The following is a 13,191-nucleotide window of genomic DNA, read 5'->3' as shown; positions in this document are numbered from 1 at the left end:
TACCAGTCTGGGCCATAAGTGATGATGGAAAGGGATTATGTAATATGAGTCTATATATTGTTCTTTTTAAGGGAAATGTAGATTAAACCTTTTAAAGATTAAACTGAATGACTTGTTAGAAGTTTCACCAAACAGACCTTCTAAACTTAACTCCACATTCTCATCAAAATAATTTTGGTTTCACAGAAAAGCAACGGTTATAGAAAAGTCCAAAACTATGACTCCAAATGTGTTAAGCAGAGCGTTTTTTTCTTCTTCTTTTCCATTCCCTCTCAGATTTATCTTGTGACCCTTTTTAGGAGATCAATCACTGCTGGGCACAACTGACTTTGTAAAAAAAAAATTCTGTACAGTAGAGCAGAGTACAGTACAGTACAACCGTAGATCCACCTTGAGCAGCTATAATATTGAAATGCCGCCTTCATATGCAGAGTGTGTATTCCACTGAAAAATGTCCAAGGGGCCAGTTTACTGCTGAATCGGTACATTTTGCTGATGCTAATTTTATACATTTTCTTCAGTTGGACTTTGATGGATAGCCCTTTACCTGTAATTGAGTGTTCTTATATTCATGTAGTGGCACTTTTAAATGATGTGAATACTTCTTCCACCGCTGAATGTTTGCAGTAATCTGTATCTATGAATCTAGAGCTCAAAACTGACAATCGGAATGATACAAAGTGTGCATTTTTTCATTTAATTAACTAGTATACTAGTTTATTAGGTGCATCAGCACATCAGTCACAGTGAATCATTATCCTGCAGAGATGTGGAATTACTGCCACTCAGTGGACAAATCAGAGCACTGCTGCTACATGCTGATAATAGACCAAAGAGGAGAATCTCCTGCTGTGTTTGAAACATTTAGTCATGCTCAAGGTAAATCAATTAAAAGTATGTTTTTCCTTAGATATGTGTAGGCTATACATATGTAATTAATTAATTATTCAATTTATAAGATTTACAGGATCCATTTTCATCAGTACTTCTGCTGCTTCTTTTTTCTATTCTCCTTCACCCAATATATTTATTTTTTATTTAATTTAATTATCATCATTTGCAGTGTGATCTGTGATGCTTGTTTAAACTTCTTCACTGTAGGCTACAATAAAAAAAGTCCATTCAAAAAATAAAAAAGCAGGGTCTATATCATGCTTTAGTATACTATGATGCCTAAAAAGGGTCCATTACTTAAATAAAAAGTGCTTGTAGGCCATTCTTTATACACATATATCCTTATTTCAGTCATTCTTCTAACCCCTCTCCTTTTTCCTATGTCTCAAATGTAAAACCACAATGGTTACCTTAGCTCATTGCTTATAGTCATGTTCTTAAATAGTATGTGAAATGGTAAAAATGTTTGACAAAGATTTAGAAATTAATCTTTTATTTTAAGTAGTAAGTAGAAATACAACTACTGCTAGCAAAAGGTTACATAACATCCTTATTTTTACTGATAGAAAAAAAATTTATATTTAGTGATAGCTATGTTTTCTCATCGTTTTTGTTTATGTTTCAGTTACTTAAATATTTACCAAAAACTTTGTTTTATTTTATGTAAGGCAAATTGTTTAAAATCACATGCCAGCAAAAAGTACACTGAGACATCATATCATATAAGACATATAAACAGACATGTAAACATCATGTCTCAGTATTTACAGTTACACTTTAATACTTTGCTATTAGTCTTTGCATTTATATTATTTTTTTAAAATAAAAATGGCCCATTCTGCCCTTCTAAATAAATAAATCCTCTGCGCAAAATCATCAGATATTCACTGTTACCTACTTTGTTCATGCTTTAATACCATTAATCAACCCATGGAAACATATAAACACAATAAATGAAACATGAATTAATTAATTTACAAACAAACAAACAAACAAATAAATCCTTTGCTCCAAATCATCAGATGCTGGCAAGAGGATTCAGCATTAACTACTTCCGTTTTCACTTTAATACTCTTAATTAACCCACTTTTTGCTGGCAGGTGAGTTTAAACAATTTTCCTTATGTAAAACTGAAAAATAAAACATTAAGCTAATAATAGTAAGTCAATAAGTACATACATTGAGACCTTAAACATCATGTATTTTTTAGGCAAAATTAAATTATTTTTTTTCGGTCTTTGCATTTATGTGGTTTTTAAAAATAAAATATTAGCCTATTTACAATAAATAAATATAAGGACAAATGAATAGATAAATACATAAATCCTCTGCAAATCATCAGGTGTTGGCAAGAGGATTCACCATCACCTACTTCCGTTTTCGCTTTAAACCCTTAATTAACCTACTAAAACACTTATATCTTAATTTGCAAAGTTTTAGCAACCTTCGCAGCTGAAACTGGTATAGAAATGTGACGCTGTTGACTTCCTGTAGTCAGGAGATACAGCTAGCTAACAGGTGAAGTCTTTCTGACTGAACATGAAGGAAGCGCGCGCACATACAGCGCGTCACGTGCTCGAGCGGGTGAGGGCGGAAGTGGAAATTCTTGTCTTCCTGTCCCATCACTGTCCACTTTTGGCTCGGATACAGCAGCTACACCGACTGACTGAAGCTGGTAGGATGAAACTCAACTTTTCCACCATGTCCTCGTTTAAAACTTTAGCTCATGTTTCTAAGCTGTGGAACAGTTAAACTCTGTGTTTGTCTCACGTGACTCCATGTTTACTGCCGCTCCGCCGGGCTGAGCTGCTTTGTGTTTCTTCCATCTTTTAGCCTCATTGTCAGGAAAAGATGTGATAACTTTAGTGTTGGTGTACTGTTCAATTCTTTGCACGTAGCATGTAGTAAAGCAGACTGTATGTAGCCCAGTGACAGAGTTCCTCATGTAGTTATTTACTGTGAGACAAAGTGTGTTCTCTGGCATGATTTGAAAGAGTGGAGTAAAACTTGTTTAAACTTCTCAGGTGCTGCTGAGGTCCTTCCAGGATTGCCATGGATCACAGAGGAGCCAGTGAGAAGCCAGGACCAGACAGAAGACCCTCCAGCCCCTCCTCAGGGACACCCATCAGTGCCAAGGGAGCAGCTGCACAGAGTGCTCAGAGGCACAGAATGAAGATAACTCCCTTCCACAGCTCCCCCATAGTCAACAGTGATGGAGCTTTCCGCAGCAGACGACCACCAGCAGCTTCTGGGAAACCGCTGGTGTCTCCTGGTAACCTGTTTCGGGACACACCTGGTCGGCTGAGTGCCCCACCTGCCAGAGAGAGACTTCCTCCTGCTGCTGCTGCTGCTGGGAGTTCAGGGGAACACACTTCCAGTTCAGGCTCTGCACCAGCCACAACAGCAGCTAAAGTACAGGGAGCTCCTCCTGCTGTCAAGGTAAATTGATTTACTGAAGGGCATTTCTTCAGCAATTCCATTTAAAATTAGATATTTTTGAAAATCAAATCAAAATTTTAATGTCGTCCTTTGATGGTAATAAAGCCTCAGTGTTAATATGAGAGAGGAAGGTCAGAATTGGTTATGTGGGAGAAAACAGTATTGATGTGGAATCCATGTGCAGGGAATAATACACAATAAAATAAAAAAATGTAACAGTGCTAACTTCTGACTGGGACCTTCACAATAAAAGGGGTGAGAAACTAGATATTGATAACGTATTATAATATGCTGTTTAACCTCTATATTCACTAAATGAAAGCACAGATAATTATTTGTCTATGTCAGAAAAATTAGAGTTATAACATATGTGCTGGACGTAAGAGAGAGACCATCAGCCTTCCACAGTCGTGGCGTGGCAATAAACCTTTGAGATCAACCTTGCATGTGTAAAGTATCATCACACAAATACTTGTCTTTGTCATGTCTTCTTGGTGGCAATAATGCAACTCAAGAAAACTCAAATTTCATGATAAATAAGTTAGCAAAACTCCAAATCCATGTCTGTGTGTGGCCTGACATCTAACGTAAACAACACTAAAAGGCCATATATGTACTAGTGATGTAAGGCTCAGTGTAAAGAAAACCAGAATTCTATGATGAATTAGACACTATGCAAGTCGTAGCTGATGATTAATGTATAATTATTATGTGAGGAGTAAGTGCAGATCAGGATGCATGTGTTTCCTGTATGTATTGCTGTAACAGTCAAAGAGGAATTGTATAATGGCTAAAATGCTGTGATTCCTGGATTGTTTTCAGTTTACTAAGTCCAGCATGCAAGCAATCACAATGTTTTGTTCACTGTTTTGCACCAGTTACTAGTTTGTGTTTTTATACAACTTGTTAGACAATTGGTTACTGCATCACAGAACTTATACACTTTTATTGTAAAGGGTGCATGCTCTAAAAGTCTTGCTTCAATATTTTTTCTAAAATATATGTACACAGTTTTAGACTCACGTGCTGAACTTGACAACAGTTTTAAATCATACCTCTCAGTAGAGGTTAGGACTGCATGATATAGTAAAAAGAAAGGTCATATATCACAATTATTTGACTGAAACTGTGATATGTGATACGATATGTGATTTTATTGGGAAAAAAACTAAACTAAAATCATGATGATGTGACATGTGTTGGGGTCTGTACTGAACACGCTTGTTTTCTTTCATATGAAGAACAAGATTTGTAGCTCAGGTCATCTCTGCAGCTCTGCAGTGCTTCATTATAATGCTGTTTTCTTATACATTGTTCCTTTTTAAAAAAGTTGTGATTTTGGCCTAGTTCTACGATTTGGATATTACATTTGGCCATACTGTGATTTTGATATGATTGCAATTAACTGTGCAACCCTGCAAGAGGCGGACCAGTTCTTGGTTGTATTGTATAGTACAGTTCATTAGCTGAGATGAGAGAAAATAAAAATGAATGAAAAAAGACAACAGAATGACAATCAGTATTTTCAAAATGAAAAAAACAACATTTATTCATATTAGAGCTGTGTATTTATATATTAAAACTTTTTTTTGTAGGATTCCTACAAAAAGTCAGCTCCTTAATTTGTATTCTGGCGGGTCAAAAAAATCTAAAAAATGCATTTAGAAACTACATCTCATCATTGATACACAAGATAATAACTAGTGAAAGACAGTGGACTGTTGTATACTAAAATAGTCCATGTATCAACATATCAAATATCACAGTAAAACATGTCTTGATACTTAACCAGACTATGTTGATATCTCCCATGATATTACATGGTTTATTATTTTATTTATTTCTGTATTTTTATTTTATAAAATGACTTCTACTGAAGACGTCATTTGCAGTGTGGTGTTTTTGTTTTGCAGTTGTACAAACATGATTTCTAACATTCATTGCCAAAGACATTTCATGACAAATCTTTGCACATGCTTTGGTCATGGTCATATATTTCATGAACAAAATGTGTATATGCATTAGTTTTATCATTTAATAAAGGATATATTTTCAAGCTGTCATTTTTCCTTTTTTTAAATATTGCAGTAAATATCATATTGTGGCGTTTTTATCGTAATATTGTCATACCTTCAGTTTTTGGTATTGTTACATCCCTAATTTAACCTTCCCACATGTATGAATTTAAATATAATAGCTGGTGTGTTCTTACATTCTCCTTTCTCATCTGTTAAATAACTAAAATATATTTTTCTTTTTGTCTCCAAAGCCTCCTGGCAAGAAGGCACCAAAGTCAAGCCAGACAGACTCAGCAAAGTCTGGATCAGCATCCAGTACTGCGCTTCATCACAGCCAAAAAGGCAAAAGCAAAGAGAGGAAAGCTGCCTCCACCTCCAGCAAACCTCATTCAGGTGAGCTCATGCTTTCTTTTGTAAACTTCATGAGTTTAAATCTAACTTTTAAAGATATTTAATGGCAAACAAATTGCAGCAGCAGCAGAGAGACACTTCGGTAACAAGCAGTTCCTGCAGTCTATGGCTGCAGCTGCTGCATAAATATCGATAATGCATTTTTTCAGAGTTCAGTAAATGTGGACTGTTAATAAGATATGGGTCCAGGAAACAGTTTGCAACACTTCACATTATTAAATAATATTGTCAATGTAAAAATACAGCATCTCGAAAAGTTCTGATGTGCAATGATTCATATTAGCAGCACATATTACTGTAATCATCCAAATGTACCTCTTACTGCTTACAATTTGATTTATTATGATTATAATATTGCATTCCTATTTTATGTCTTTATTATTTGGCTTTATTTTTAACTTGTCACTCTGTACTGTGTGATTTAATTGTCCTGTTAGCTGGAAAACCCATTTCTTTAAGCTGCAGTAATCTAAATTTCACACTGAGATCAATCATTTCTAATGTTACAGTGCATCATGCTGTTATTTTTTAATGTGACGAGTGTGATTAAAAGAACTATTAAAACATTACAAAAAGAACATGAAGCTGAACCTTAATTTTAAAGAATCTTTTTTTTTAATGTTCTGTGAATACATGTTCTCATTTTAAACATTCATTGTTTTAATTATAACACCAGTATTGTTGAGTGTTACAGTCCATTCATGTAAAGGACACATAGATTAATTAAATCATACTGTATGTGATAACGGTTTTTCCATGTGGTGATAATAAGTTTTCAAAGTGCAAACTTGGACCTTGTTGTGACATGTAGCCTCTTCTGGCCTCCGTCCAGCCTTACTGTCTGTGCTTTTCCTTAGCTGTGAAGAGGAAGAAGAGGAAGATGGGAACGTACAACCTGGTCCCCAGGAAGAGGGCCAAAGGCCTTAAACAGCAGGAGAAGGCAGGTCTCTCTTTGTGTTTATTCCTGGGTGTCAGACCACCTACATGTTACATGTTAATGCTGTGACACTAGATCAACAGTGGCGTACTGCTAAAAAGTGGTGCATGCCAATGATGCACAGAGCCACTAATTTTGGTATCACTGCGCCCCCACATATCTGACCCCGGGGCTTAATTAAATATTGTGGTGCTGCAGAGATGTGCTGGCCTACACATCATTTTCTAGACTTTGGAAAAGATCCGTGTTTGGTACAGATCCCTGAAAAAAACACATCATAATTGCAATTAAATATTTCTTCAGCATTGTTCAGCCCTACTAAAAGCTCATGATGTGATGTTGTATCAGAAACTTTTAACATGTAGAGAGTTCTGTAACAACTGCATTTTTCAGCTATTGGATGGTGAGCACTTCTGTTCTGGGAATTGCTCAGAAACCATCCTCTGAAAGCCCAAGGACTTAAATTTCTGGTTATGAAGTTTCACGAGGCTGTGATTATCTTAGAGGTCACAGTAGGTCATTTTGTGTGGTGAGGTCAAATCGAGAGACCACAGTATGCAGAAACATTCAAACAGAATAGGTCTAAATAGCATTTATTAAGTTTATCCTGCATACAAATAACTGCATGGTGATTGCCCAAAGCTGCACATAAAAATTAGCATAATGTGAGGGTGTCTGTTAAGGGTATACTCTTGGGTACTCATAAAACCCATTTTCATTCAGATATCTTGAGATGGGAGGTCAAGCAACTCCTTAAAAAAGTTTTTCACTTGCCAAAATTTTGCCTAACTTTGGAGCATTATTTAACCAACCTCCAGACAAGCTAGCATGACATGGCCAATACCAATGGATGCCTTAAGTCTCCTAATTTCATATAATACCAATACCTTCACAATCACACAGAACCAAAGAGGCTAAGCATGCATAGTAAAAACATTAGGTGACCAGATTTCACAAGGAGACCTCTAAAGTATTACTACATGTTTTTGTCAAGACATGTTTTTGAACCTTCACATTCCCCTCTCCTCTCAGTCCTTCCATAGCAGTAAGAAAAGAGCATCAGAAATGTGAAATTGCATGTGTTTCATGCTTTTCTTTTCTTTCAGTCCTGCCCTGTCCAGTCAGTCATAAACTGAGTGTGATGTTTTAATTAATTGGCACCAACATCTAAAGTTATAAAATAAATGACATTTGTGGCTTTTTTAGCATGAATACAAAAACAAATGGAACAAAGCACGTATATGGATGGAATACTAATACATACAAATATCTTTTGTTTTTTTCTATCAGAAAGAGGAGCCAGGAGCCAGTGAGGAGAAGAAACAAACTCCAGTAGATGAGAAACCAGTGATTGTACCAGAGACTCAGAAGGCTGGAGAAACTTCAGCTTCCAGAAATGAATCACTGATGGCGGTGGAAGCTGGAGAGGGCAGCCATGTTGAATACACAGAGCTGACTTTGGACTGTCTGGACCTGAAAGCCCAAGAGGAGCTGCTCTCACCTCCCCTGTCTGGTGGTACGAGCATCTTAGTGACAGATTTTGCTTCGTAGATTATTACAGTTTATAGGCGTTGGTGCAATGTCGACTGAAACAGTGGGATGTGTGTGTGCAGGTGGAGCAGCGGATGCTAAGGTGACAGAAACAGACCTGGCTGAGGAGTTACCACTGTGCTGCTGTCGTATGGAAACCCCTCACAGCGGAGGAAGCCTGTCCACACCAGATCAGACCTGCATGGCCATGGAAAGCACGGATGGAATGGTAAATATTATCTCTCAGCACTCCGAATCACTTTGTTTTTGGCCTGTTTGTAGAAATCAGATTTTAGATATCAGATAAAAATCCCACCCTGTTACCAGAGACTTATGTAACCAGAGGAGAGCTGCTGATGTTACTGCAGTTTCCACGGGTCACCAATAGACATCAATAAAAGGCTTAGAATATCTGCCACATGACTTGCAGTCATCAGAATTAGATTGGTCAGCGTTGCACTGAAGAGGCAGGACAGTCATCATAAGCAGTAACATTTTCCCTGATTTAATAGGTTAAAAAAAACTGCTGTGTTTATATCCAACTCCGTCTGCTTTGTCAGTTCATTAAGTAAATTATTAGTGCGTGACAGTGATCCTGCTGTTTAGAGCCCCAAATCATTGATTTACAAGACGTCTCCTTTTCATCCTGTCTCTAACACACAGAACAATATACAGTCAAACATTATAATAATACAAAGAAATATTAACATCATTTATATTTGCATTAGCACTTTTTGACACCAAAAAAACATAAATGTGCACATTAGGCTCATTAAATTGCCACATAAGCATCTGCCCGCGACCAGAATCTGATTTCCCCAAGTGGGTCCTGATGATGCAGATTGACAATCCAATCCAAAACTCTCCAGTCACTGAGTTACGTGTCAGTCTGTTTAACTTCATGTTTTCTTCTCTTGGTTTGTTTGTAAAAAGTCAGTGTGAACAGGAACTGGACTTGAACTAAAATGCATCAGTGTGAAATTTGATCTCGACCAATGAACTGAGCGCAGGCGTGGAAGCAACAACAGCACGGCAGGTTACATTTATGAACACCTGCTTGATTTTCTCCCCACAGCTGACTCGTTGCCAGAGGCGAGTGATGAAGCAGGAAATGATGCGACCCTCTACCACTGTCCATCTGCTGGTTCTGTGTGAGGACCACCGGGCAGGCATGGTGAAGCACCAGTGCTGCCCCGGCTGTGGACTCTTCTGCAGGGCGGTGAGCACAAATAAACACACAGCCAGGCCTGACATTGGTATTAAACTGTACTTATTTTGATGATAAATTTACAGTAAAACTGATCAGGATTATACTGGTTATCTATTGAGATACTTTGTTATTGTAATTTTGAGTGTAATGAAAGACAAGGACAGGAGGGTGTGTAGGAGAGTTGAGCTTGCGCTTTGTGCATGCTGAGCACAAATGTTCTTTCGCAAGAATATTTTTCTGTGTGCTTGTATCATGTGCACGCTTCTGGTTTTTATGTGCACATGTTTTGAGACCAATTAAATGCCACAGAGGAGCTCCATTTCTCTCTCCCTTTCAGTTTTTTTTATCTCTTTCGGTGTGGCTGATGCAACAGTTCCAATCTCTCTTTAAAAAAAAGAGAGACAAAAATATGAAGCATTTGACTACTGATTTGGATATCACTTACCACGGCAATGATAAGAGCTTTGAAGCTTGGAAGCATTTGGGTCAGCCCAAAAAGTAATGGATAACTTATGGATGAATGGTAAAAATAGAAAAGTGAAAAGCAGTTGATAAATAGTCAGGTAAAAGTAATCAATTAATGTGTGAAATGGATAGCCAACAATAATTGATACACATACATAAAGTAATGGTTAAATGTTCAAACTAGCTAAAAATGCCTGATAAATATTTAAAACTTGCCATTCCAAGTGGTGGTAGTGTGAATGCAAACGTTTTCCTGCTCCGTCTCACAGGGCACCTTCATGGAGTGCAGGCCATACGGCAGCATCTCCCACCGTTTCCACCGTGACTGTGCCCCCATCCTGAAAGATCTCAAGTTTTGCCCCCACTGCGGAGAGGACGCCAGTGGGGCGAAGGAGGTCACCGTGTCAAAGGCTGATCCGTCGCCCTCTGTACCCAGATCGAACCCTGGGCCGTTGCTGCCAGCTGTGCCCACTGCGGCCACCCTGCCCTCAGGACCAACCACGCCCGCTGTCCCACAGGTTCTCAGAGCCAAGAAGACCAGCGAGCCACACAGGGACAGAGATGAGAGCCCGAGCAGGTAACACAGGACTGATTAACTCACAGTTAATAAAGGATAATTCCAATTTACTTCAACTTTGATCAAATAAAACTCTTTCTGCTTGCTTTGTGTCCAGGTTAAAGGGCGAGGCTGTGTGTGCTGCAGACAGACTACCTAAAGAGTCACTGGAGAGCATCCTGATGGCGCTGGATGATGAGAAGTAAGGCTAAGCATGAAATGTTTTGACATCAATTTATAAAAAAGGGCAGAGTAGACCCACAGTTTGCTCTTTGATATGAATAATTGATTGAGACCTTTATTCTTTTTAGCCTGAAGCCAAAGAAAGTGAAGTACCCAACCAGGCAGCTGTACATCTCTGCAAAACAAGGAGAGCTCCAGAAGGTCATTCATCTCCTAGGTAACTCAAGTATGTTATTTTACAGAAAGTGGCTTCAATTATTAATAGATTATTTTAACATCAGTATTACTCTGATATACCAAATTTTGTACTCTGCAGTTGATGGGAAGGACCCCAACTTTTTGATGGAGGGCCAAAACAGACGCACTCCTCTTCACGCAGCAGCTGCTGAGGGTCACCACGAGGTCTGCCACATGCTGGTCCAGGTAAGGAGACTGACGCCTCACTCTAGCCTGTACCTCAGGGCCTCTATTTATGTGTTTGTGTGTATTTATTATGTGTCTCAGGGTAGAAAATCAGTCCTTACTGGCCAAAAAAGTGTGATACATTTTTATTTTACATCAGCTTTCTTAACTTAACTTTCTTAGTTTTGTAATAACCACAATTTAAAGCAACTTTATCTAAGACTTGGTATTTTTTATGGAATTTTGTGCAATTCACGTATACTGCCACTGCCATAAATATGGACAGCTTCATACATACATTTGTCATGACATAGTGACTTAGTGCTGTACAGCGTTACACAATTTAGCCACCAAAGCACAGGTGCCCAGGGTGCAGAGTGGGAGAGACAGTGGCACCATTCACCCAAATAAAAATCAGTAGCGCATCAAAATGATTCGAAGCTGTTATTCTAAGGTAGAGTAGTTACATAATGTTGCAGGAGGGAGTAAGGAATGGTTTCATCTCATTATTCATTCATTTATATCTCTGTTTTGAAATTACAGATGATAGAGTTATATGTTCACATTGTTACAGTGCATTTTCCAACAATGGGTGAAACTATGGAAATAAGGACACATAAGAGAGATGTGAGATTTAAGTTATTTTTTTTTTTACATCACATGTTTGCATGTATATATAACCTAGATAGTTTAGTCACTGTGTAATTATCTATGCACATATATGTGTGTCTATACGACTAAATGCTTTTTTTTTTTCCATTTTCAATTTGGTCACTGTTTAATACTCCAAATGGCAACAAGTCATCATTATTTTGCCTTTACCGATGAGTAAACCCCAACTCTTTGACAAATCAAATTCATCTTTTGCTGAAATCGAATGTAGTACACTCCAAGTGTAACTCTCAATTGTACTCTGAAGTAGGAGTGTGTTTATTACTTGGTGAACTGTCAGCACAACTCTGAGGAGGCCAAGAATTCCTACCCCAGCCTGACAAAGTCTGCAGTTTTTCAGCCTGCCCTGGCCCGAAGCTGACACCAAAAGCAGTCTCAGGATGCACTCTGCCTTTGATGCATGTCTCTCTGTTACAAGCGATGCGATGTGTTTCTTTGCACTGCACAATGACCAATTGGTTTGTAGCAGTAATCAAATCAAAACTCTTCCAGAATACAGCCGAGGGGTTAGGGACTATTAAGAACTCCCCGCGCTCCAGCTTCTCCCTGATTCTCTGCATGCATGATCAGTGTGTATAAAATGTAATGTAATGCATTGCATGTGAATAAAATACTATGTATAATATTTATAATATAATCTATAACAATATTTTACACAGTGGCCTATGTGTGCTCTGTGCATATTTGGGTGATATGAAATGGTGAAAAAGTTGAACCTGAGCTGATGACACCTTGTGGTATTAATAAAACAGCCGTGCCTTCTTGAATGGACTCATGTCAAGTGTCTTCTAGTAGATGTCTGCTAGCTGAATAGGATTTGATGAGCCCCAAAACACGAGGTTCAACAGAGGGATACAGAGCCTGTAAAATGTATTTACCATGCTTGTGACTTTTTGCAGAAGGGTGCACTTTGTACCTTAGAAATGGTGACTGACCCTGGAGTGTTGCACCCCCTGCTGTTCTGTATAAAACATGAACACAGAATCAGGGCGGTATCTCAAAAAGGATGGGATGGCAGGATGCGACACACATTTGTCACATGTTCATGTCATGCCTCTTTTGCTTGCAGAACACTGGCATGGGGGCATGTTTTTTGGTTTCGCGTAAAAAAAAAAAAGCCAGTGTAATGATGGGCTTTCTTTAGGACAGTATTGTGGGATCTCTGTTTAAAAACATTTTAAGTTTAGAATATGTAAACAATGTAATATATGTAAATCCAATCACTAATTTTTCTCATTATTGTTTGGATTTTAGGTGAAAGGGTGATGTTTTCCAATCTAGAGGGAGTGGAAATGTTGTAAATATGATTTGCATAAACGTACAACAGTTAACCATTTTTATCTTCAGTCTGATCAAGTGACATATTGTAAAACTACAGTGACACATGTTGGCTGTTAACTATCATCAGCTGCAACCAGAATTTTAACTGCTCTACCCAAAAGTCCTGCTGGGTGATGTCAGTGTCTCAATTAGT

General features: G+C 38.0%; 1 protein-coding gene across 2 annotated transcripts in view; it reads left to right on the top strand.

Annotated features, from left to right (window-relative positions):
* The first annotated feature begins 2,440 nt into the window (after positions 1–2,440).
* The window catches only part of ehmt1a (euchromatic histone-lysine N-methyltransferase 1a), a 30,747-nt gene continuing 19,996 nt past the window's right edge, over positions 2,441–13,191 (top strand). The window contains exons 1-11 of one of the 2 annotated variants that reach the window (XM_084729272.1): positions 2,441–2,569; positions 2,919–3,333; positions 5,603–5,744; positions 6,620–6,702; positions 7,990–8,215; positions 8,313–8,458; positions 9,305–9,448; positions 10,174–10,481; positions 10,579–10,662; positions 10,772–10,860; positions 10,960–11,066. In XM_084729272.1, the coding sequence (XP_084585398.1) occupies positions 2,947–3,333; positions 5,603–5,744; positions 6,620–6,702; positions 7,990–8,215; positions 8,313–8,458; positions 9,305–9,448; positions 10,174–10,481; positions 10,579–10,662; positions 10,772–10,860; positions 10,960–11,066 (1,716 nt within the window). In that variant the 5' untranslated portion in view covers positions 2,441–2,569; positions 2,919–2,946. Of the gene's footprint in view, positions 2,570–2,918; positions 3,334–5,602; positions 5,745–6,619; positions 6,703–7,989; positions 8,216–8,312; positions 8,459–9,304; positions 9,449–10,173; positions 10,482–10,578; positions 10,663–10,771; positions 10,870–10,959; positions 11,067–13,191 lie in introns of both variants that reach the window. The other variant, XM_084729270.1, reaches the window with a different exon arrangement.

The sequence above is a fragment of the Lutjanus erythropterus genome, chromosome 10 (assembly GCF_056507025.1).
Source record: "Lutjanus erythropterus isolate fLutEry1 chromosome 10, fLutEry1.hap2, whole genome shotgun sequence".
Taxonomy (NCBI): domain Eukaryota; kingdom Metazoa; phylum Chordata; class Actinopteri; order Lutjaniformes; family Lutjanidae; genus Lutjanus; species Lutjanus erythropterus.
Note: the sequence above shows the minus strand (reverse complement) of the source record. Positions and strands in the feature narration are given on the sequence as shown.